The sequence below is a fragment of the Polistes dominula genome, unplaced genomic scaffold (genome assembly GCF_049000335.1).
Source record: "Polistes dominula isolate Pdom_NZ unplaced genomic scaffold, Pdom_raw_medaka contig_22, whole genome shotgun sequence".
Classification (NCBI taxonomy): domain Eukaryota; kingdom Metazoa; phylum Arthropoda; class Insecta; order Hymenoptera; family Vespidae; genus Polistes; species Polistes dominula.
In genome coordinates this window covers 1,260,536-1,286,627 of record NW_028300966.1, presented here as the reverse complement: position 1 = coordinate 1,286,627, position 26,092 = coordinate 1,260,536, and the positions used below count along the sequence as shown (strand labels likewise).

The 26,092-nt window shown below is 33.3% G+C and overlaps 1 protein-coding gene across 1 annotated transcript in view; it reads right to left on the bottom strand.

Moving 5' to 3' along the window:
- Positions 1–26,092, bottom strand: part of hwt (SH2 domain-containing adapter heavyweight) — a 178,045-nt gene that overhangs the window by 13,304 nt on the left and 138,649 nt on the right. Inside the window, 4 exon segments of the mRNA XM_015326666.2 lie at positions 3,809–4,366; positions 4,369–5,521; positions 5,612–6,744; positions 23,719–23,854. Coding sequence (XP_015182152.2) covers positions 3,809–4,366; positions 4,369–5,521; positions 5,612–6,744; positions 23,719–23,854 — 2,980 coding nt within the window.

The following is a 26,092-nucleotide window of genomic DNA, read 5'->3' as shown; positions in this document are numbered from 1 at the left end:
TTTTTTTTTTACCTCTTTCTCGTAAAAAAAAAAAAACCCAAAAAAATTCTAGCGATGAGTAAGCGAAAGTTTATCGAATGGAAAGAGAAACAAAAAGTGAGGAACAAATCGGTTCTCTATCAAGGTGCTCCGTCATCGTGTCTAAATCTTTAGATCGGTCAAAATGGGATTACGATGATCGACGATCCCTTCCTTCCTCCTCCCCCTTCTCCCAATCCTCCCCTCACCATTGGCAAACTAATAAAGCAGTTTTACCCTTAACAATGTTGGAGACAACAACGAACGTTAGGTTAACGCAAGAAACGAATCAACCGATCGATCAATCTTCTCAATCGGAAAGTTACCACCTTCGAGTTTTTTTTTTAGCAAATACACAAAAAAAAACAGAAATGGATCGAATAATAATTGGCGACATTTATCGACTATTAAGATAAAAAAAATTAAATTAATTTTTGTTTTTCAACAAGATACAAGAATAAAATAATATTTAATGCATTTTGTCACGTGTTGACATTTAAATGCATTTCTTTTAGTTTGAAACAATGATAACTAGTTTGAGATAAATATTTTTTATTTATAAAAATCACGAAAGATACGAAAGATAGGAAAGATAGGAAAGATATGAAATACTTTTTATTTGAAATAAATTTGCATAAGTCATATTTTCATAATCAAATTTGCATATATCAAAAATGGTTTTAGTTTACCTTTTTAAAGGAAGTTACCACACTTATTGCTATGTGTATAATATATTATATATTAAATATTTAATAAAAAATATAAAATAAATAATATAATATATAATATATTAAATAAATGTAATATATTATATACTAAATGTATAATAAATACAAAATAACTAATATAATATATAATATATTAATAAATGTAAAATAAATAATAAAATATATATATAACATCTCAAATTTATATTTTTTATATAATATAATTTAATTTAATGTATAAATATTATTTTATATTTCATAAACATTTATTCATAAAATTAGAAAATATTGCAACATTCCAATAAACAAAAATTACTATTAATTATTCCAATTAATATTACAAACTATAAATAACAAAAATTTGATTAAACCATCTATAAAATTTCCTTCATACCCAATTTTCTAACATTTTGTGTAAACGTTTGATAAGAAATTGATAAACAAAAAACCACCAAAGTAACATCAAATATTCGGGTTCCTTGCTTAAATCTGTTCCAGATGATGACGTGCTAACAGCCATCGTTGAAAGCCAAAACGAACATTTCGTCTTTTTCTCATGTCTCTTTCCACTTTTTTTTTATTTCCACGTGTTTTTTCGCCCTCTTCAAAAAGTAATTTACGGATCGAAATCGTGCAACATCCATCAGACGGCTAAAAGAAATATATATCTTTTCGTTGTTCGATTTTATACGCAGCTGACTGTACCTTAAGCTCAACGAAAAAAAAAAAAGAACAAATTTCCAAGCAATTTTTTTTTTATATTCTTCCAATATAAATTAATGTGCAACGTGTTAAGAATTTTTACAAAAAAAAATATCTAACCCCATTAAATGATTTATGTTATACTTTTTTGTTCTTTTCTCAATATAATAAAGTACAATATTAAAAAATATAAATATAAATAAAGATTTATATATTCTGAAGCTTTCAACGTATAAACGAATATATATATATAAAAAGAAGATTACATTTCCACCCTTTCAATTTATCCCTCGAGTAATCCGATATCAAATATACGAGACTTTTAAGCAATTTTATTTATATATATCTGCAAATTATTAAAACGTAAATATAATCATTTCTTTCAACAGTTTTTTTTTTTTCCAATAAAATAAAATCATCAAACACATGAATAAAAATGTATATTTTTGTTTTTTTTTAGTAAAAATTCATATTAAATTATACTTTAGTATAGTTTATATCAACCTTATGAATTTACCCTGAACGTAATTCGATATTGATCGTTATTTTCACCCAGTTTGATAACAGAATAGTAGTAGTAGTAGTAGTTGTTCGTGTTGTACGTGTTTATCAAGTATTCCTGAGAGTTTTATCATTTATCGTTGCGTAACAATGAACAAAAAACGGGAAACGACGTTTCTATCTCATCTCAACCCTCACACTGTCGCTTTTTTTATTCTTTCTATCTTTCTGCACCTATCTCGTAGTCAGCAAAAACGTAGAAACGGAACTCACTCGACCGTAGGTGGCCGATATCGAACAGAATTTCAAGTTTCCAACAATATCGGAGTCACACGAATGGTTATACACACATTATTGTTATCCATTTAACACAAAACGAAGGAGGGGGGGGGGAAATACGTATGAACGAATAGGATGCAAAACGTTTATCGAAAGGAACAATCATAGTATCGGCAAACTAATAATACAATAAAATGATTCATAGTTATAATATATTCAACCCTAATATTGTCATAAACATTTAAGTTACACAACCAATACAACAAGCTTGCACATAGTAAAGGATTTTACGTTAACCGGAAGTAAGTTTATGAAGTATTTGAGGATTTTTTTATTGACACTATATACTATAGAAAATACTATAAAAATATTTTTACAACTACTTCCTTTAGCTTATTTCTTCATAATATTTGATTCTTACCAACACTATTACTAATACATATATATATATACAAGTAACGTATGTGAAACATCATACTGATCATAGCACAGAATCGGAAACTGCGGAATTTATCATCCCCTTTTATCTATCCATCTATTTCCATCTCTTTCTTTATCGTGTCAGTTTAGCCTATGGGGGTCTATGGGTATGCGCGAGCTTGCATTAGAGCTTTCCCAATTTGATGGGGGCAGAAAGGGGGTGAAGGGTGGACGACAGAATGGGGTAGGTACGGAAGGGTAGACGAGAGGCGTTCAAACTCTCGTTCGATTCGACGACGATGGGCGACGCGACGCCAAGCCTCGAGGTAAAATCGGGGATAGGAAGGTGTATGTATGTATGTATGTATGTGTGTGTGTGTGTGTGTGTGTGTGGAAGGGATGGGTTCACACCACACGTTGGACCACCACAGTTCAAACCTAATCGTTCGACTAATGCAAAACCCCTAACGCTTCTTACTAAACTGCATGCATAATGTACTTGTCCTTCTTCCTATGATTTCATTTTCCATCATTTGTTTTTATTAGAAAATATTCTTTCAGTTTGTCTTTTGTTTTTTGTTTCAGTTTTCATTTTAAGAATCATAAAAAAAAAAAGAAAGAAAATTCACCCTATTCATTTACCCTTCTCAACGAAACCGGTAATTAAAATTTCTTAAGGCGAGAATATCAGGTAAGGTCTTTACCCTGTGTAAATTTTCTAAGCCAAATGGTGTGTTGGTAACATTAAATATTTGGTCGTTCGGTTAAAGGTACTGAAGGTTCTAAGTGAGGCTTAACGATGTTAGTCGCTGTCTGGAAGGTTCATAACGATCAGCATCAAATTACAGTATCCCTCCGAGTCTTCTTGGTGGTGGTGGTGAGTACTTAACTCACCTCGTGCTACCCAAAAGTACGATGTTTTTATCACTTTAATGGTGAGACACTTGATTAACGAGAAACGAGTATAGAGTACCGAAGAAGTGTCTTGCGGCTTTACCCTTGACGTTAAGCTAATCGTTGACACAAAAAAAGAAAAAGATCTCTGATAAAAACTTAGTCTTGGCCACTTATTTTACAAAAGGGCTTCCTGTATAATTAATCATCTCATTTGAAAATTAATTTGAGAATGTAAATTTATTACTTTTATTCTAATAAATAATAAAAAAGATAATAAGACTTACCAAACAAACCAGGCGGTTCAACGTCGCGTACTGAAAGACTCGAAGAAGCTTGCGAAGCACTGGATTCGGTGCTTTGAGTGCACCTAAGTCTTCTTCTAAGTTTTGGCATGTCAAATGGCAAATCTCTCAAATCAACACTGGTCGCGCTACCGGAAGTTGTCGCATCCTGTTGCATGAGTAATCTTCGTCTACGAAGTTTCGGCATGTCAAACGGCAAATCTGACAATTCCGGTTCGTTATCAACAATGTTGATATTATCCAATTGTGGTTTTACCAAGTGAAAAGCGAAAGGTTTGCACTTGATACCGGCCCGAGATTCGATAGAAATACCACTATCGGAGCCTTGAATTTCTGCATCTCCGGAAGACGACGATTGGAGAGCTAAATTAATGAGATTCTTGTTCTGAGGTGTACGTCTCTTTTTAAAAGACGTGTCCATGGGAGACGTGACGGAATTTGTATTTGTATTGGCTGCATTCGTATTGGTATTTGTATTAGTGTTCGTATTATTGGTCAACATAACATTATTTTCCGTGGTGATGCTTTCCTCGGGGGATGCTTTTGAGAATTATTGTTACGATTGTTGTCCGATGTTTCCGAGGCCGGTTCTTGCGACGACTTGTCCGAAATTGGCGATAATATGTGAAGTTTATTGGCATGATGTGTCAGGAAGCCCGTTAAAGACGGTTGTTGATGATGATGATGATGATAACAATTCGTACCACCACTGTCAGAGCTATGAGAACTGAGACTGGTACTATGGCGACTTTCAGAGCTACTCGTCGATCGATTACCTTCGCTGGTGCTGCTTCTCAAAGATTCCATACTACCCCCACTACTACTGGTAGCCATACTTTCTGTACTAGAATAACCAGCTCTACGCCTGCTGTTACGTAATTTGAATTCCAAAAGACCCGCCTCTCTTCTTGGACGTGCAAGGTCACTTTCAGCTTCGTGAGGCCTACCCTTGAACTCCATAATAGGTTTACTCTCGCGTATCAAACTTCTTGGACGTTGTCTCTCGTCCCTTGGCCTGCTCTTGAACTCGAGAATGAGGTCCTTGTCGAAACGACGACCCTGAGATGACTCGACGTTTTCTTGAACAAAGTTCTTAGGTCGGCTCTTGATCTCCAAAATACTGCCCTCGCTACTTTGAGGAGAATCCTTGGCACGTAAGGTCGATTTAATGGGCAGTCTCATATCCTTCAAACGTGGATGATCCGGTTGGGATGGCAAATTTGGTGCGCTGCGTATATTCAGCAATAGGTGGTCGCGATTACCATGAAATTTCGCGGGTAAGGGTGCCGTTGATGGCGGTGAGGGTGTATACCCTCTCGCAGGAAGTCTGGGCGAACCAGTTTTTTCATCACTCGAATTTATCTGGAGGGATTCGATATCCTGGGACAGAGTCGAAATATTGTCTGATTGCTGTTGTTGTTGTTGCTGTTGTTGCTGCTGCTGTTGCTGCTGCTGCTGTTGTTGTTGTTGAAGACGGCTCGGAATTGGTTTTGGGCGGAGAAGTACGACTTTGCGTCGGTGGTCTTTGCTTGAATGCGATTGACCAGCATAAGGAATTTGTTGCTGTTGTTGTTGCTGTTGCTGCTGCTGCTGCTGTTGCTGTAATTGCTGCTGTTGCTGTTGCTGCTGTTGTTGCTTCGACGTATCCGTCGACGAACTCGTTCGACTCGTAGCTAACGCGCTACTGCTTCTTATCTATGTTATTAGAAAAAGAAAAACCAAAGAACAAATTCATAAATATTAAATAATATCAAATATAAAACAATTAAATCGAGAATGACTTACTTGAGAATGCAGTACCGGATGATTGGTAACTCGATCGAGATCGTCAAGATCATCGTCGGAACGATTGACTTTGCAATCGAAAGCGGTTTCGTATAAATGACGTTGTCTCGCCATCTCTTCCTCGTCTTCCTCCAAACCAACCACCACCACCTCCTCCTCCTCCTCCTCCTCTTCCTCGTCCTCCCCCTCCACGTCGTCCTCGTCCTCCACGAGAATCGGTTGTGGATCTATTCTTCTGGTTCTTCGTAACTTTCTCGGTGCTGTTTGATGATGATGATGATGATGGTAATGATGATGGTGATGATGAAGGAGTGGTTGTTGTTGCTGCTGTTGTTGTTGCTGTTGCTGTTGTTGTTGCTGTTGTGTTTGCTGATGTTGCCGCGTAGTTTGCGGCTGTCGTCGATCTAACTCATCCTCTTCTTCCTCGGCTGATGCGACGCAGGTACAAACGGTACTCGGAAGATCATGGCTCAGCAGCCTAGGTGGAGGCATGAGTGTGTGAACCCACTCTGTAATAATGCACGACGAGAGGAGCTCGCTGTTTCTATCTGGGACAGCATGCTCGCTCCCCGATGTGGGGCTCACTAGATCTTGATTCTGATAATTTTGTTGTTGTTGCTGTTGATTATGTTGTTGCTGTTGTCCCTTTTGTTGTCCTCCCTGTTGCTGTTGCTGCTGTTGTTGCTGATAATGTTGCTGCTGCTGCTGCTGTTGTTGCTGCTGATGCTGTTGCTGTTGATGAGGAGAATAGGGACCCCCATCACCCGCCAGAGAATTTCTCTTCGGTATACCGGGTGTTCTTGAACGTTCCTCAGGCACGTCTAAACTCACACTCTTTCTATATTTACTTGGTTGTGATCTTATTGGTTGTTCCGGTACTTTGAAAAGATCCCCGTAATAATACGGTGATGGATGACGAGCTGGTTGATTAGAGTCCGTAGAGGATTGATCAGCTAGATGAACCAACGCAACGCAATCAACGAGAACACCATCCGTCGATAATGGTCTGTCGCTTTCTACTGAAGCAGCACGAAGTGAGTTAGATGTGTACAAACTGTTCTTACGTTTTCTAGCACCGATAAAACGCTCCTCGTTGATTTCATCTTCGCAAGATGACCCGGAAGCTGATGGATCTGAAACAAAAGTTAAAATGTTTTAATAATGAAATCAAATGATCTCAATAATTCAACATAATAACCGAAACGTTCTTAATAAAACGTTCCTATCTCAATAAGACTTTTGCTGGATAATAAGAAAATGGTCATCTCGTCCAGATGATGGGGCAAGAAAAGAAAAAAAGAAAAAAAGAGGGAAAGTTCGAAATTTAAGTAGAAGGGTGCGTAGATATATAACAAGGGGTAAAAAATAAAAAAAAAGAAGCCCTCGTAGTACCAGCCAAGGAAGGTAAAATGCTACGAGATTTTCATAATCGTTTCATCGTGACTCGTGATAGCAAGGAAGAGAAGTAGTAGAAGAGAAAAGAGGACACTTAAGAGAAAGCGAAATTGCCGTGAAACGATGGGTCCTCTTCTCCTTAAAAATCACTTCCTCCTGCGATGGGATATTATGGGTAATGGTTTCTTGCTTCTTCCTCAATTTTTCATCTTTACACGAACGTATCATATTCACAATGCTTGGCTTGGCTTGTTCTCATTTTTCTATATTTTTCCTTTTTTTTTTTTTTGTTGTTGTTCACTTCGTACCATAACTTAATCCGATGACATTCAGTTTACGATCACGTCAACAACACACGTTTAGCGAAATAGATCGCTTGAGGAGGAAACGGGAAATTACATTGACACCCGGTACACATTATACCTTTGGTGTGTTATACACACGCCGTTGGTGATAGGTGAAAGGAGTGGAGATAATGGGCGCATTATGCTCCAACGGAGGGACACCAGTTGGAATCCTTCTTGCGAGGAGTACCCGAAGATAGTAGTAGGAAACGCTATAAACCATAATGGTGGTTGGGAAAAGCTGCCTCTGACAGGATACGGCATTACGGATATATACTGAAAAACTTACTCCCATTGAAATAAACTGGGATCAAAATTATTATCCTTTATCAAGTACTGCTGTATTATCGAGTGAACAAATTTATTGATAATATTTTATTGTAATGTGAAATTCTTTTTTTTTTTTTTTTTTTTTAAATTTATCCTCAAATAATTTATTATATTTTATAACACATTTATACAAAGACAAATAATTATTGAGCCTATTATTACTGTTTACTCATTATATATAATCTAGAATTATTATGAATTAAATAGATACTCTAAAATTTCACACGTAAAACACCCTTTATTATTACAAATCGTAAAATAAACAGAGAAGAAATAGAAGAAGAAGAAGAAGAAGAAATGTAGGTATTTATTCAACAGATTTAGCAATCCTGTGAATTCTAACACCGACACGTTCTTAAATGCAAGGATTATACAATAAAATCACAAAACACGTAATGAGATATTCATTGTGTTTATGTATATGTGTGTATATAAATAAATCGTTCGTGTAATATGAATAAACTCATGAATTTATAATTTAAAATCATTTATCATTTTAAACGAAGAATGAACATCTCAACGTCATTTTATTTTAATCGTATTTTCATTTTGACACTCCCACATAGACATTTCTTTTTATTCTCTTTAACGTTTGTCAAGAAATTCAGGGAGTTTCTCATTGAATGGGGGGAAAGAAAAGAAAGATATGATCTATGCCATGAGGAAAGATTATGATGGTAGTGGTGGTGGTGGTGGTGGTGGTTGGTTGGTTGTGATCATGGTTTGGGGGGATAAGCTTTGTCTTATCCATTCAACCTTTTCTTGAGACATAGAAACTTGGCACAGGAAACTGACAACGGGGTAGAATTTTTGGTGAACTTATCAAATTCTTTTCTTTTGGTATCCCTTTTTCAACTTTCTCAACGTTGCCCATTCAAACCTACACTAATATATCATTTCAAATCCTATTCACAAGTATTTTTGTATACGTCATTTTCATTTAGTACAATACATCCAATTTATTTCATTTTGTTTTATCAAAGAAAATATATTAATAAATATATATATATATATATGTCTGAATAAAATTGCAATATCTTGAGATTTCATAGTAATATCGTACAAACGATTGTAATATCATCTTTAGCAAAGGTCTAAGTTCAATATCAGCGAATTTTGTATCGAGGGCGAAGGGATTGAACGATCGTGAACTACTGAAAATGCAAAGTAGACACGAAATCTCGAAAAATCATGAATATGCAAGTCCTACTCCTCCTCCTCCTCCTCCTGTTACCTTTTAAAGTTCAATTAAATAAATCGAAGAACTAAATGTGTTTTATTTCTTTATGGAAATCAATAAATAAATATCGATGATATTTAAATTACATACTTCAATTAAAATTTCTTTTTTTTTTTTTTATTGAATAAACATCAAAAATTATTTAAAAAAAAAAATATTTTGTTATATTAATAAATCTTTATTACGTATCACTGCAATTTCTGTATTTACTTAAACAACGAAATACTTCAATAAAAATATATATATATATATATATACTAAAGAGAGAGAGAGAGAGAGAGAGAGAATAAAAGAGAGGAAGAAAGTACCATTCTCTTTTCTCACGTAGCCTTTTGGCTAACAGCACACGAGAGATGAAAGAATACTGTCAAACACGCAAGTACGCTTGACCTGCTCGAAGAGTCATTCGACCCACAAGCTTTAAGAAAGAAAAAGATAGAGAAATAGGGGAAGAATAAGAAAGAGAGAGAGAGAAAAAAAGACTCATAACACGAACGTTCCGAATAAAAACAAAAACACCCACCCATAACATCGAGTTAGATTATTTCAACGTTGTCCCAGCGTGCACAAATAACGGTGATTAAACAAAAAACAAAAAAAGAGAGATGAACGATCCTAACGAAAATAAATTAATCCTAAAAATCGATTAGGGAAGGAAGGTTCCCCCTACACCCACCTATTGGAAACAACAACAAAATAGACGAAAAAGTTGAAAATATTTTCTGCCTGTCATATTTGATGCAAATGACGTTCACACACACACATATATACGAATATATAGATATACTTGTACACGTATAGAGAATGCAGTGTGCAGTGTGTCCTGGCGTACCGCCAAATTGCAACGATATTGATTACCGATCGATAATCAGATTTACGAGACATCCGTTGGGCCCCGTTGGATATTGCACAGAGGAAGGATAGAAATGTTCTATTAAACGAGAGTAAGAGAGAAAGATAGATAGATAGATAGAGATAATGATAGAATGCATCGTGCAATGAAGATAACGAGTAACAGAGAGAGAGAGAACGAGTGAGTGTACCCATACTCCCTCCTGCTGTTGCTGCTGCTGCTGCTGGATGGTTCAGGATGCTGGATGCAACTCTAGGGACGAAGGGATGGCATCCCTAATAGATTCATTAGGGATCCTGAGCGACAACCCTCCGTCCAGCAATCACTACGGACAACACGAAACGATGCAAGCTTGATGCAGGCTTAATATACATGTGTGTGTAGCTGTGGAAGTGGGTGACGGTGAGAGAAAGTAAACCCCTATTTTACTATCGTTTATGGGATAGTTCATATGAACGAATTTACAGAAGGGATCATTTTCTAAATAACTACTACATTCCCATGAGTTAATATTCATCAATTTCTTCATCTAGAAAACCGTAAAATGAAACACAATTGGTTAGTTAATTAACTAGAAATGTACTTTTATATTGGTTCATACTAATTTGTGTTAAATTTTCGAACAAATGATTGTAGAAATATTTGTATAAATTAATTGGTGATATTGGTAACTGTAATTTTATTTCGTGAAGTTTCTTGTAGTTGAATCTACGAATTATGTTCATCTGTTAGACGAAAAATAGGATCTAATTACGTTTTAAAAAGAAATGAAAGAGAATGGGATGGAGTTGTAATTATTAGCTAGGGTCTTTTAGTTTTTACGAGAACAAAACCAAGATTCTTATTATTACGGGGTTTTATTATCATCGTTGCCAGATTAAGCACCGTTGTTATTCTCATCCAAGTGGATCGTGCCAAGTGAGAAATTTCTTGCCAACTGTCGTAATTTCCAAAAAAAAAAAAAAAGAATAAAGGATAAAATCAAAATAAAAATCTATAAAGTATTGAATGTTCAATCGAATTGGTCACCAATGCATACATACACACACACATATATATATAAATAGGACAAAAAAGAAGGTAATCTTAAAAATTGAATGGAATCAAAGAAAAGGAAAAAAACCATCCTCCCTTTTGGCCAAATCTTTTTATCGGATTAACTTAGACCAAAAGATATAAGATTTTGTGTGTATCCTCTCGATATTATTAGACGAACAATAAAAAAGATCCTAAAGCATTTTCTATATTTTCTTCATGCCAGTGATCCACGTGGATGAAGGCAACAACGAGTGGAATTCCATGGGAGGAAAGCTTTATAATAAAGGAAAAGGCGAAAAAATCTCAACACAGAAAAAAAGAAAGAAAGAGAAAGAGAGAATTTAGGGTTGGTGATAGTGGTGGTGGTGGTGGTGATGGTTATGGACCACTTCACTTCGCTTTTTATTAGATATTGTCCTGGTAACATAACTGAACGAAGATGACAACCCGGAACACGTGGGTCGTCGTCGTCGTCGTCATAGTCTCTTCGTAGTTGTCTTCGTAGCCTTCTATGGGGGGGTTAGTTCTCGATGTATCGTTTTTGTATCGTTGACTATGATGGTGAAAAGAGCAAAAGGTAAAAGAACGAAAGGGGGAAAAAAGTTCTTTCGAAAAAGGAATCCCAAGGTATAACACAGCACATGGATTCTGGATATTTCCAGAACCCGACACACACACACACACACACACACACCAAATCACGAACCGTCTTTTTATTCGTTTTATTCTTAACGTTTGAAGAAGAAAGAAAAAGAAGTAAGGAAAATGAAGCTAGCCAAAAGATTACCAGAAAAAGGTCTAACAACAGTAGGACAAAATGAAAGGCAATCTCGGTTACGATGATCGTAGGATTTTTTTGTTGAAGTAAAACGTGCCAAAAGTCACATGTTATATTACAATGGGTGTCCTAGAATAATACACCTTTTCTATATGATTATTATTATAATAATATGTCATAAATGTTTTTTAAGAATATATATTAGTTATATTTTTTCTTACGTGAATACAATTTTAATATTTTAATATCTTTATTAAGAAAATTCTATACGCAATTGAATGCTAGAAAAATAATAAAAAATATTTAATAATTATATATTATATTATTATTATTTTATATTATAATAATATATTACTATAGTATATTATATTATATATTGTTAATTATATATTGTATTATATTATTTTATATTTTAATAAAATTATTACACTATAGTATATTATATTATATATATTGTTAATTATATATATTATGTATTATATAAAAATATATGATAATACATCAAGTAAAGATATTTTAATAAAATATTATATTAAATAATTTATAATATTGTATTTAAAATAATTATTTAAAATATTATTCAATATTTTATGTGACACATTTTTAAGTCACATCATGTATGTATATATATATATATTATTTTATTTAGCAAGCAAACGTTAGAAATATGACACACACAAAATCCATGATTATAAAATATAAATATAAACATTTAAAATATAAAAAGAACATTCTCTTTGAATCCAAAGATCTCTCGTTAGAAATCAGTAATCTTCAGTATTCACGTACCCTGTTTTCATGCAACCAAGATTCTCACTCTTTTTCTGTTATTCTCTGACGAAAGCTTGTGAAAAGAAGCTACTAACGAGCCAAAGTCATCGAGGTCACGTTAAGCAGTGAAAGAAAGATACTAACCATCAGTTAAAAAGAAAAGATGTGAGAAAGGATAAGAAAAAAAAAAAAAAGATAGAAGAAGGATGAGGCTGAGCAACTTCTCAAAGACTAAATTCGTCAACCTCTCATTTTATTTTCTCCCTTTTTCTACTCCCTTTTCCTTCACCCACCATAATCTTCGTTCCACTTTTTCATTCACCTGCAAGAATATTAAAAAAAAAAAAAAAAAAAAAACTGAATCTATAAAAACTACTGTGTTTTATGAAACAGAAAGTGTTGTTGTTGGTTGGATTACGAAAGCTGAACTCCTCTCTCTCTCTCTCTATCTGTCTCTATCTGTCTCTCTATCTCTCTCTCTCTCTCTCTTTCTCGATTCACTGATTACAAGAAACCACACACACACAAAAAAAAGATCTTAAACCTCCAAGTCGAGATTTTTTTTACCTTGTCTTTGATTACTCTTTCGTGTCGACGGAGAATAACGAATCCAAGGAAGAAATCTGTCTCAGGAAGAGAGAGAGAGAAAAAAAATAAAAAAAAACAGCAAGCAGGGTTAAAGGTGCTCCAATGGATTCCTCACTTTTCGCGGGCTTTTTCGCGACATAGAAAAAAAAAAAAAATTAAAGGAAGGTGTTCTGGGGAAGGTTTGGGGTAGAGATTCGCGTCTTTGAACGCTTTAAGTGGCAATTACGTTCCTTTGCTCTTTCTGTCAAAGAGAAAGAAAAAACACACACACTCTCTCTCTCTCTTTCTTTCTTTCTTTCTTTTTTACATTCTACATATTTTATGTTTAATTTATTATGAACATATTGCATAATAATAATTTTGAATTCACTTGAAAACCATTATTTTGTTTCATATTTTTATTTTGAACTTTTGATTAATACGACAATTTGTCGTATGAACACGAATTGTGAATAAAATTATAAAAATCAATTTAAAAAAAAAAAAGGAGCTTTTTTTATTAAGGTATTTAATAACAAAAAAAAAAACAAGAGAAAAAGGAATTTTTTTATAGTCATAAGCGTTATTGTTTATGCATGAAAAGCAAATGCAAGACACCAAAGCGAGAGAGAAAGTAAAAAAAGAAAACAAAACAAAAGGGCCCGATCCAGCGAGGGAAGATCCTTTGATCTCCACGTAGAAAGTGGGAAAGGAACGTGCGTGAGATCCGAAGGACGGAAAGGAAATAAGGGAGGGAGGGAGGGAAGGCTCCTGCTTCCGGCCGAAGCCGGAGTGCTGATTTTAAAAGGCGCGGAGGGACACGCCTTTGAGCGTTTGGAGTGGCAATTACTTGCTCTGTCCTCAAATTACTTACTCCAGTAATTTTATTCCGGTCGTCCTTAGTCACTAAAGGCTACGACCTTTAGTACTTGACTAACGTCGTAGGATTAAAAAAAAAAAACAGAGCTTTATCATGATCGAAGGCCCTTACTTCTCTTGCCTATCTTCATTTTTGTGTTTGTAGTTTCAATTTGATATCAGTGATACAATCCTAATCTATGATGTTATAATTAGAATATTTATTAGAACAAAAATTAAATTAGTTTATGTATAGGATGATATAATAATAATAATTATTATTATTAATAATTTAATAAATGTTAAATCTGTGATAATAAATTAATATATTTTTAAATAATTGAGGTTTTGTATGCAACATGCATTGAAATATTTGCCAAATTTACATAGCAATTTTTATAATATTTAATATTATATATGTTATTATATTTATTATTATTATTATTATTATTATTATTATTATTATTATTATTATTATTATATTATTATAAAAATATTAATTTTATGATATTAGTATAAAAATATAATATATATATTACAGATGGCGAGATTTGGTATTTGAAGCAATGAACTTTAAAGTTCCTAATGCCAATTAATAATAATAATAAAAATAATATTTAATAATATATATTTTTTTATTACAATTTAAGGGGACCTTCTACTCTGCAATTTAAAAAAATTTTCTTTTTTTTTTTTTTTTACATTTTTCGAATGTATATATATGTAGAAATATTGTGTTAAAATTTCAAAAAGATCCGATGTCTCTAACTACATTTTTGGTGCCTGAACGTAACTACCTCGGACCGCTTTCCTGAGCGTTCGGCGCGTACGGACGACTCTTATCTTGTTCAATCCCTTTCTCTTTCATTGTTTATTCAAGCAGTTTTTTTTATTGTAATCTGTATAATCCTTCGTATTGTCAGGTATATTTTTCGGAGGATCAGACATAGAGAAATATATCTTGCCAATGATCAACTACCATTAATGGGCCGATAATAACTGCCGGTAATGGGCCGATAATAAATGCCGGTAATGGGCCGATACTAAATGCCGGTAATGGGCCGATACTAAATGCCGGTAATGGGCCGATACTAAATGCCGGTAATGGGCCGATACTAAATGCCGGTAATGGGCCGATACTAAATGCCTGTAATGGGCCGATACTAAATGCCGGTAATGGGCCGATAATAAATGCCGGTAATGGGCCGATAATAAATGCCGGTAATGGGCCGATAATAAATGCCGGTAATGGGCCGATAATAAATGCCGGTAATGGGCCGATACTAAATATTTGTAATGGGCCGATACTAAATATTTGTAATGGGCCGATACTAAATATTTGTAATGGGCCGATACTAAATATTTGTAATGGGCCGATACTAAATATTTGTAATGGGCCGATACTAAATATTTGTAATGGGCCGATACTAAATATTTGTAATGGGCCGATACTAAATATTTGTAATGGGCCGATACTAAATATTTGTAATGGGCCGATACTAAATATTTGTAATGGGCCGATACTAAATATTTGTAATGGGCCGATACTAAATATTTGTAATGGGCCGATACTAAATATTTGTAATGGGCCGATACTAAATATTTGTAATGGGCCGATACTAAATATTTGTAATGGGCCGATACTAAATATTTGTAATGGGCCGATACTAAATATTTGTAATGGGCCGATACTAAATATTTGTAATGGGCCGATACTAAATATTTGTAATGGGCCGATACTAAATATTTGTAATGGGCCGATACTAAATATTTGTAATGGGCCGATACTAAATATTTGTAATGGGCCGATACTAAATGCCGGTAATGGGCCGATAATAAATGCCGGTAATGGGCCGATAATAAATGCCGGTAATGGGCCGATAATAAATGCCGGTAATGGGCCGATAATAAATGCCGGTAATGGGCCGATAATAAATGCCGGTAATGGGCCGATAATAAATGCCGGTAATGGGCCGATAATAAATGCCGGTAATGGGCCGATAATAAATGCTGGTAATGGGCCGATAATAAATGCCGGTAATGGGCCGATAATAAATGCCGGTAATGGGCCGATAATAAATGCCGGTAATGGGCCGATAATAAATGCCGGTAATGGGCCGATAATAAATGCCGGTAATGGGCCGATAATAAATGCCGGTAATGGGCCGATAATAAATGCCGGTAATGGGCCGATAATAAATGCCATTAATGGGCCGATAATAACTGCCATTAAGTTAAAAAACAAAAATGGGATACGTTTTATTCTATATTGTGATACACGAAGTAGAATAAATATTCAACTCGATATTGAAGTTGAACAACAAGTTTTGACTTCAAGTTTAGTTACGTGACACTTAAAACGAATCGTCGAATTGACCGTCACTTTGCTCAGAGACCACTTGAGTATTCGTTTTTGAGTAGTATGAATTAAGTGGACAAATTTTTAACTCCCTTAAAACTTTCTCGGAAATATTTAACGAGTGGTGGATTACTCGAACAGACACGTGTTATTCCGTCAACGTGTCACGAACTACGAGGACACTCTACACACACACAAAATTTATTTTCTATAAATAAATAAAAATAAATTGATAAAATAATAATAAAAAAAAAAAAATGAACAAGAAATATTATAAATCAAAATCAAAAGTGAAACATCATTTCGAATTGAAGTGCATTCATTATTTTTTTTTTTTTTGGTTCTGTGTTTTATTCTTGAAACGATGAAAAAGTCCTAAAGAATCATTCGTAGTAATAAAAGTACCAGAAAATTGGTATAAAGTGGTTGTAATTATGAACAGAGAGTTAGAGTCCCTTTATAGGATTCACAGGGAACTCGTGAACAATTTTGTTCCTCGTTAAGAGTAACCATTCGAAAAAGAACAAGAGAAAGAGAGAGAGAGAGAGAGAGAGAGACCATCGCGTTGGATCGTTAAGGTCCAATTGATTTTGTTCGAAATAAAATCAATGTTTGTTTCATAGCAAGAGAGGGGTGTGAGTGAAGGGATGAAGACAAGGATAGACACACACACACACACACGCACAAAAAAAGAGAGAGAGAGAGAGAGAGAGACAGAGGAAGTATCGAGAAAAAAAGATAGGGTTGGGTTATAGCATTGGAAATTGTCGTTGACTGAGAGGGTGGTTCTAGGAGGTGGTAGATAGAAAGGGAGAGTAGAAAGGGGTGGAAAGGGGGTGTGGAGATAGCGAGAGATGGACGGATTATACGCTTACCCTATCGGTAGACATCGTTCGATTGAAATCTACATCGGTGGTCACGCGCGAAGCACGCTCGTTTGCTTCCAGGGAAAAGGGTTGACTAACTCCTGCGTTTTCGAGGGCTCCTGGTTAGTAGAGAAGGGGGAAAGAGAAAAGGGAAAAGTGTCGGAAGACAAAATCCGAATGCGGCCCGATTGCGGATCCCACTTCGTTAAGCCACCCGTTGCTTTCGGTTTATCTCGATTAATCGAAACTACACGTTTCTACGATATGAACATTTCTCTCGAACTGCACCTCGTTCATACAAGAGTGGCCCTTTCCAAAAGGGTTACACGTACGATAATTGTTTGACGAACTTCTATCAGTTTTAAATACACATTTTTCACATTTCTTTTTTGTATTATTATTATTAACATTTACATTGATATTGGTATATGTATGCATTTGATAAGAGTTATCATAGTGTAGTGTATATAAGGGTTTGTAATATTTCTTTTTTTAAGTTTGTCACATATCAAAATTATATTATAGAAACAACAATATTTTAATTATTAAATATAATTTATTTGTTTTAGATAATTTTTAATATTATTAAATTATATGTAATATATAATATAATAATATGTTAGATATTATTAATATAATATAATATTATAATAATTATATTATTAGGTATTGTTATTATATATTTATAATAATATATTTATACTATAAATATTATTATATATTATATAATTATAGTATTTATAATATAATATAATTTATAATATAATTTACACACTTTAGAGTTTACTATTAAATAAAATAAAACTTCCAGAGATAACTATAACAACAAGCATCTCACACAAGATTTTTATCTATTAGTGAGATACAAATAAGAAATAACAGAAATTGTTATTCATAAGTACACATTCAAATAAAATTTTAAATATTTAAATTACATCTCTTTGTCTATTCCTACACAAACGAACGAGATTTCATGCAGGACGAATAGGATCTTACCCCTTTCTTCACCCCCCTTTCTAGTCGAGACGATCGTTATCTCTTATCTCTGTAACTTACGCACCCAACTACGTTGCCCTTAGGTGGTATCAAAGCAACATCTGATACGACGAAGTTTAGACGAGAAAGCTAAGCAAGCTAGGCAAAATTATCTCTCAACGATATGCAAATCGTGACATAAATGTTAATTATAATTGCCCATGAAATGAATTCGAGTAAAATGGGGAAGGTTTCTGTTCTTCTTCTATATCTTTCTCTATCTCTCTCTCTCTCTCTCTCTCTCTCTCTTTTTTGCAATATTGCAACATCTCATTCGAAAGAGAAAGTATTATTATTACTATTACTATTACTATTCTCACTCGTCTGGTTTTATTAAAAAAGAAAATGAAATAATTTGAACATCGTATTGTTATCATTCGAACGAGACAATTTAATTACAAAATGTGTGTGTGTGTGTTTTTTTTTTTTTTTATTCATACGAATTTAATCAAAAAGAAATTTAAATCATATCTTTGATTGAAAAAATAAATGAAATAATAATAATAATAATAATAATAATAAAAAGGAAAATATTCCAATATACAATTTGATTATATCTTTGATATTTTTATCTGAGAATTCATTTCATCTACGAAGTGAGATAAATAGCGGAAAAGTAAACTCGGCAAATTGATATCGTTTAGTATCGGTCTAGCAGGGTGTTTGGGAAAACAAATAACCCCATAGGTGAAGTTTGAGAAATCTGTAGGGTCGTTAATAATCGGCTTTTTGTGGTGAACAAATCAGAGTATGAGAATGAAGAAGAACAATTGCTATGTTTAATAAATCAAGAAAAATATTATGTGTGTGTTGACGTTAAACTATATTTATACTGATATGTGTCTGTATAAAAAAAAAATTGAAATGATTGAACCCTTAAAAAAGAATTTCAAATCTATTGACAATAAAAAATGTTTCCAATACTCGAGTTACACTATCTGTAAATGAAATTTGTATTTAATTGAAATTTTTTTATTTTTTTTTTTTTTCATTAAAATGTTTTTTAACCATTCGTTTCTAAAACAAGTGAGTATCGATCTTTCAACAAAACAGTAGTCCCATCAAATTTAGTATCCTACGTTTCATTGTTCTCTCGTAATTTCATTCGAATTCGTTTGGTAGGTAGCCTCCTCCCGGTGGTCGTCGCTATGGAGGATGTCAAAACGTTCATCGATCCAAGTGAACGTGATTTCATGGTACACGGAACGAAATGATAAGGTTAACTCATTCGACATAATTTTCTATGAATGTAAAATAATTCAAAAAAAAAGAAAAAGATTTAAATAATTATAATAATAAAAATATTTAAAGAAAAAAACGTGTGTGCACATCACACAAGTCAGAAGTGAATCTTTAAAAAAAAAAATCAAATTTCAAGAAAATGAGACGAGTGTATAATATTAGGAGTAGGATAATTTATTATATTATTATTTTTACTTTTTTCTGTAATTATTTATTTAATAATTTTAAAAATGTGCGCCTGTACTTATGCAACCCTCCAGACAGACTTTCAAAATGTTGCTTGCGAGTGACATCTATCGGAACGGAATTTTTTCTGCCCGAAAGATAGGCAACCTGTAATACATACAAGTATAACCAGTTTGGATTGAAAAAAAATTTCGTCCCAGTAGATGGCGCTCGCAAGCAACATTTTCAAAGTGTGTCTGGAGAGTTGCATAACTACAGGCGCAATATTTTTATAAATAATGATAAAAATTAAACTTACCATGTAATTTGTATTTTACATGAAAAATAACATTCTAAAGAAGTTTTTACTTCAAATAAAAAAAAAAAAAAAAATTCACAATTTTTCTTACGAATATTCTTCTACAAAAATTTAATAATTACGTTTAACTACAGTAATCACAAAAGTTTCTCAATTTATCATATTCCACCTAAACCAACCCGTTTTTCCATCCATCCATCCTTATATACATCATCAAGAGAGAAAACGTTTCAAGTAACAACTATTACCAAGAGAAATTCATGGAATCCGATATGAATGGTGGAAAGACACTTAGTTCAATGTCTCATCTTCGTCATCACAGCAGTAGTAGTAGTAGTAGTAGTGTTATAAACGTTTCGCTAATCTAACTTGTGAAATTGTGCGAGAGAATTAAGATGGTCGTTTAAACTAAAGAAAGGAGAAAGTTAGTGAGAAAGTGAAAGTGTGTGAGAGAGAGAGAGAGAGAGAGAGAGAGAGGGAGAAATATATATATAGATATAGTAATAAGTAAAGGTAAAGATCTGAAAGGTACTTGATGCCATTGGTAGCAAGGAAGAGAGGAACCATGCCGTTGACAGTTTGTAAATGATCCAGTTTGCCGCCTGAGAAAGTGAGAAATAAGGGAAGAAGGGCTTACCTAAAGGAATAGGACAGATATAGGTATATATATATATATAAATTTAGAAAGAGAGATGTGGAAGAGGATAAATCTTGTTCCAAGAAAGGGAAATGAGTAGAGAAGAGAAGCCCTTTTGGAAAAGGGCTGAAATGATTCCCGTTAACTATTCATCTTCGTGGCTATCCAACAAACTTTCCTTTCCCGTTTTACTCGAACCTCATGAAATACTAAAACTGTTGCTAGACTAGTCTTCTTCTTATTCTTCTTGAAGTATTGCGAATACATAACTGATAAGAAATTGTTAAAGGAAGTTTATTCACAATCGTGAATTATATTAAACATTTTCTAAACATTTCATTTGACATTGTAAATAGGTAGCGTAACATTACATTATTATCTTTTTATTAAAAGCAACGAAAACAATTTTAAATTATTATAGCCTTCTATATTTATTGGATCAATATTTTTATATTGAAATATTTGAAATTAATTATATTAATATTCAAATATATTTTATTACAATATATTATAACTCTGATATAATTTTATTTTTATTATAAAATATTTTACTAAATATAATTATTAATTATATCAAATAAAATATTTCGTATAAAATTTATCATTCATTTTTGAACAAACTATTGATCAAATAAATAACATTATAAAACTATTGTTCCAATAAATATTTTAATGTATCGTACGAAGTTAAATAGATGTGAAATTTTTCTCTGAAGTTAAAATATATTTTTCATCATATATATATGTATATTATTTTTGAAATTTTCTTCCAGTTCGTCGATCACGTACGTCGTAGATCCTACGAACGAGCATTTAATGTGAAACAGACCGGTACTCTTCTACAACAAGCTGGACAACGGACAAACGAACGGACGGCTTGTCATTTGCATACAATGAACCCATGGTCGCGTTAACTGTTCGGGGATGCGGAACGAGCTACAAGTCACCTGGTACCAGTAATTGAAATGAGGGAAGTTCTTTGGAAAGGGTAGTTTCCATGAGATGATCATCTCGTTCAACACTGAGAGATAACTTATACAAAAAGATAATAGAAGTTGCAATATCAAACAAAAAGAAAAAAAACAGAAAAGAAACTTTCTGAATGGTTGTAATTGGAGAAAGAAATGTTGGTTATTGAAAAAAAATGATGTAATATTAATTGTGAAATATTATCTGTGAACAAATTGAATGAGAAAGATAAAGTAAGATAAAAGATTAGTTGAGTTAAGTTAATCGTTAGATTTTTCATTATTTCCAACAGAGGGAGGCAAGAAAAACCTATGTCGATGGTGAGTAAATGGGAAGAGAGTCCTGTTGGAAACGGTTAATAAGTCCCGAGAAAGGGGGATCAGATAAAGAGAAAGAGAAAGATAGAAAGGGAAAGTAAAAGAGGAGAATGGTGCGGTGCTGAAAAACCCCTTGAAACTTTACAGACTACGAGAATGACTGAAACGAGAGAGGATGAGTAGTCCATTGCTTTCTATGTTGCTGTTACTGATGTTCAGTATTAGTAGTAGTAGTAGTAGTAGTGATAACGATGAGGTAGTAGGTGCCCACCCCCCTTTGGTGAGATGGTGCTGACATCGCATAGAGAGGGTAGAGTTTAATTAAATATCACACGACATATTATGGGGATGAGATAGACGCACAGTGTAGATTGCTCTTGCTCTTGCTCTTGCAAGTAAAACGTCAGGGACAGAACTCGATGTTGAAAAGTTCAAACGAATCGAACCCTAGAGAAGGTAGTTTCTGGACATTATCATTGAGTAGGTAACAACCCTAGACCCTGAACGATATTGGGTGTCCCGGAGAAGATGTCGAGACATTTTAGCTTCACTGAGGGGGTGTGCACTATGTGTCTCTGTCCCTTTCTTTTTTTTTTCTTTTTTTTTTTTTTTTTTACAAATATCGTCTACTACTACTCTGAAAATTCCATTGGACTGACCCCTCGCACATATTTCCTTCTTTTCTTACAACCCACATTTTCAACACGTTTAACAATATAACGAAGTAACCGATAATTCGATTCGATTTTCGATCAAACAAGATAAAACTTTAAGAAATAAATATGAAAATAAATATAATCATATTATTCAATTATATAAATAAATATATAAAATTGTAATATACCATAAAAATAATGAACAATTTAAACTAAAACTCAAGAGGATTTCTATTTTCGTTAAATACGAGAAGAAGAACGTTGACAATTTACTCAGTAGTAAATCCAAAGTCACGTTCACATTTCTCAAAGGATTCTCTCTTACTTGTAGATTGTGTGCAAGGGACTTACTTATGTTAGTCCAAAGCTACTACCGTCGTCACCACCCATCCAGGATCATAGAAGAAGAGAGAGAGAGAGAGAGAGAGAGAGGGCAAAAGGAAACGTTTACTCGTTGCGTTTACACAGTTTCTTCCAGCGGCTTGAACTCCTATCAACCAACCTTCCTCTTATCTTCCTTTCATTCCTATCACCACATCCTACGATACTCCACGAATTAAAAGCCCATGAATATGGTAAGGATGCAAATTCCAGGATGGTGTTTACTCGGGATCAGTGTTACTTGGCAATCTGCATATTTGAGTGTCAGTGAAACATTGAAATGAGAGAGAAAGAGATAGATAACTGTGTACTAGCCCATGTCATACCCTATCAGTGTCCCTTATCTCTCTTTCTCTATCACGATCTTTCAGTCGTTGTTGAATAGGGTTGGAAAGTCTAGAATTTAAACTATAGGTACTACCCATCATGCGAGATAACTATGGAAGTTAATTACAACTAGACGAGAGACATTTTCCTATTGAATACATCACTTAATTACTCGACTTGTTTAATGATCTGTTTCCTAATAACCAATCGAAATGTTTCTGCACAATCGATTACATTTTCCTATTACTCGAAGATAAATAAATCAAAGAGCAAATGATCGATAAATCATAAATAATTAATTAATAATAAATTCAATGTGACATTTAACTTGTGTGATCTACTAGAAAGATCTACTTTTGACCAATTTTTTTCAAAGTAATCAAAATGTCTAGTAGGTACACCTATTACAAAAGAAATTCTTAACAAAGCAAGATTCTATCGATAGATAATAAGAAGAAGCTACTTGAAAAATCTACAAACCATCTTCGATCTATCGTTGATTGTATAGATAAACCACTTGGTTAAATTCTATGAAGCTCTATAGTTATTTTAAACATTATTAAAGTATAATCATGAATAAGTTTAGAACAATTTTGTAATCCCTATTATCAACGAGTCACAATAATAATATACATTATATTTCAAAATCTTTAAGCTTACCTGTATATGGTCGACAATAATTGCGATTTATTTTGCTGTAAAGTGTTGGCAATGATGTTTCAGCACCTGGTTCAATGTAAGCTTTACTTTTGCTATCTCTAGGATCACTGTACTGTTCCACGATCTCAACTTCTGCCTAAAACACAATAAATAATATAATTTTTTTTTTTTTTTTAAATAATATTACATTGATTTCATTGTATGATGTAATAATTAACATTTGTATTTGTATTACAAGTATATGGCATTATACAAATTAATATTATTTTACAAAATAATTACTTTCATTAATATATAATATAATATATATAATAAAAGTATATAATATTTTTATTATAAAAATAAATAAAAAAAACCCCCATAGGAATTTGGCAAGAGAATACTGTAATAATTATTGGCATTAAACGCTTCGACAATACTAATTTGGCAACGTTTCTACTTGTTCCTTCTTCCCCTATATCTCTTTCTCACTCACTCTAAGGTTTGTACTTAAACAGTGACGTCTAGAGCTTCGTCTCTTTAGGGGCCACCACGAGAAAGGGTTATTGCCAGAGTTTCCTTCGCCTAAACGTACGAAGCACGTTAACTGCAAACCGTTTCCACCATCTGAACGTAGCCAATTGCGGTAATGCCTTGGCTGAACTTACAGAGAGTAAACATTTTATTGTATACACTCTATACCCCCTTATAAAAATTATTGTTATAGTTCTAAAAGAGAAAATAACATTTTGTTTTTTTTTTCTAAATAAAAATTAAAATTTGGAATACCCATAAAAATATAATTTTATTCAAACAAATCTAGTAGCAAATTTATCAATATTTAATTAATAACAATATTATATTTATAATCTTCTTAATATATATAAATTACGTGTCACGTTATTTGTTCGCAATGGACTCTTAAACTACTGAACCGATTTTAATCAAATTTTCCACACTGTGTGCAATTTCATCCAACTTGAAAGATAGGATAGTTTATATCTTAATTTATAATCGTAATATTATTTTATAATTCGTTGACTTAAAGACGTGTGTATCGGACTGATTGTGTGAGCCACAGCAACGCGTGGCGGGACACTCCTAGTATAATTATATATTTAATTATTTTAATTAATTTTTTATTACAACCATGCAATGTAATATAAATAATAAAATTAGAATAAAAGTTATTTTGCTAATTGATAATTTTTTTTTTTATGCTAATTGAATCGATGTATTAACATACATTTTTATTAAATTCTAAATAATTATTATATATTTCAAATTAACATAAAAACAAAGTGAAATGATTAAAATATACATAAACAAAAAACTATCTAATAATAATCTAATAATATTTAATAGAAATTAATCAAAGAATAGATCCTAAAATCTATTACCACAACATACCATCCATCCTTTCAGTCAATTCAAGCTTAAATAACATTGACTAAACTTATCGATAAGATGAAAGGAAAGAAAGCAGAGCATTAAGAAAAATACACACAAAACTGTCTCGAACAAATCGACTTGGCTGATTGAGCGAAGAAAAAGCAACTTTGGGTTACACCCACCAACCACCACCAACCACCACCACCACCACCATCATCAACCCATTTCTCTGAATATATCATCTTTTTCTTTTACCCTATCTCTTTCTTCATTCCACCTTACGTTTCTACTCTTCAATAAATAAGAAACTTTCTCCTCTCGCTAATAATTCCACTCTCTTTTTCACTTTCTTCGATATTAATGACAACATCGAGATAATGACAAGGTAATAACGATGTCCACGGGTAAATAAAAAAAAGAAGAAATACGAATCAAATGAAACAAAATGGAAACCTAGTGAAAAAGAAAGAAGAGATGTTTCAAGAGAAAGTTAAGATTTACAGAGTAAGAAAACGTCTGATCAGTGATAAAAAGAGTCTCTCTCCTTAGTGTCTTGTTTTCCTTACGGATAAAATGGTATGAGTGTATCAGGAAAGTAAATAAAAACAAAACAAAAAAAGTTAGATGACTGACTGGCTGGTTGGTTGGTTGAAAGATGAGCCATCCACCACAGTATCACCAAAAAGAGTAAGAAGAAAGATGAGAAGCTATTCCCAGAGAAAAACGTTGCTAGAAAATAAGAAAAAAAAAGAAAGAGAGAAAGACAAGAACAACCTGGAAGGAAGGTTTGAGATGGATGAGAAGACGGCGAAGAAGACAAGTAGCCTTAAATTGAAAGAACCCGAAATTGGAATTCTCCTGCCAAAGTTGAACGTTGTCGGTGGTAGCTGGCTGCCCTCGGGGGTTGGTTGTTCCTCCAAGGCGAAAAGGTCTGTCTCGATTCACCACCATCTTCTCAATCCACCCTCACCTTCCACCTTCCACGTTAAAGAAAGTGAAACGA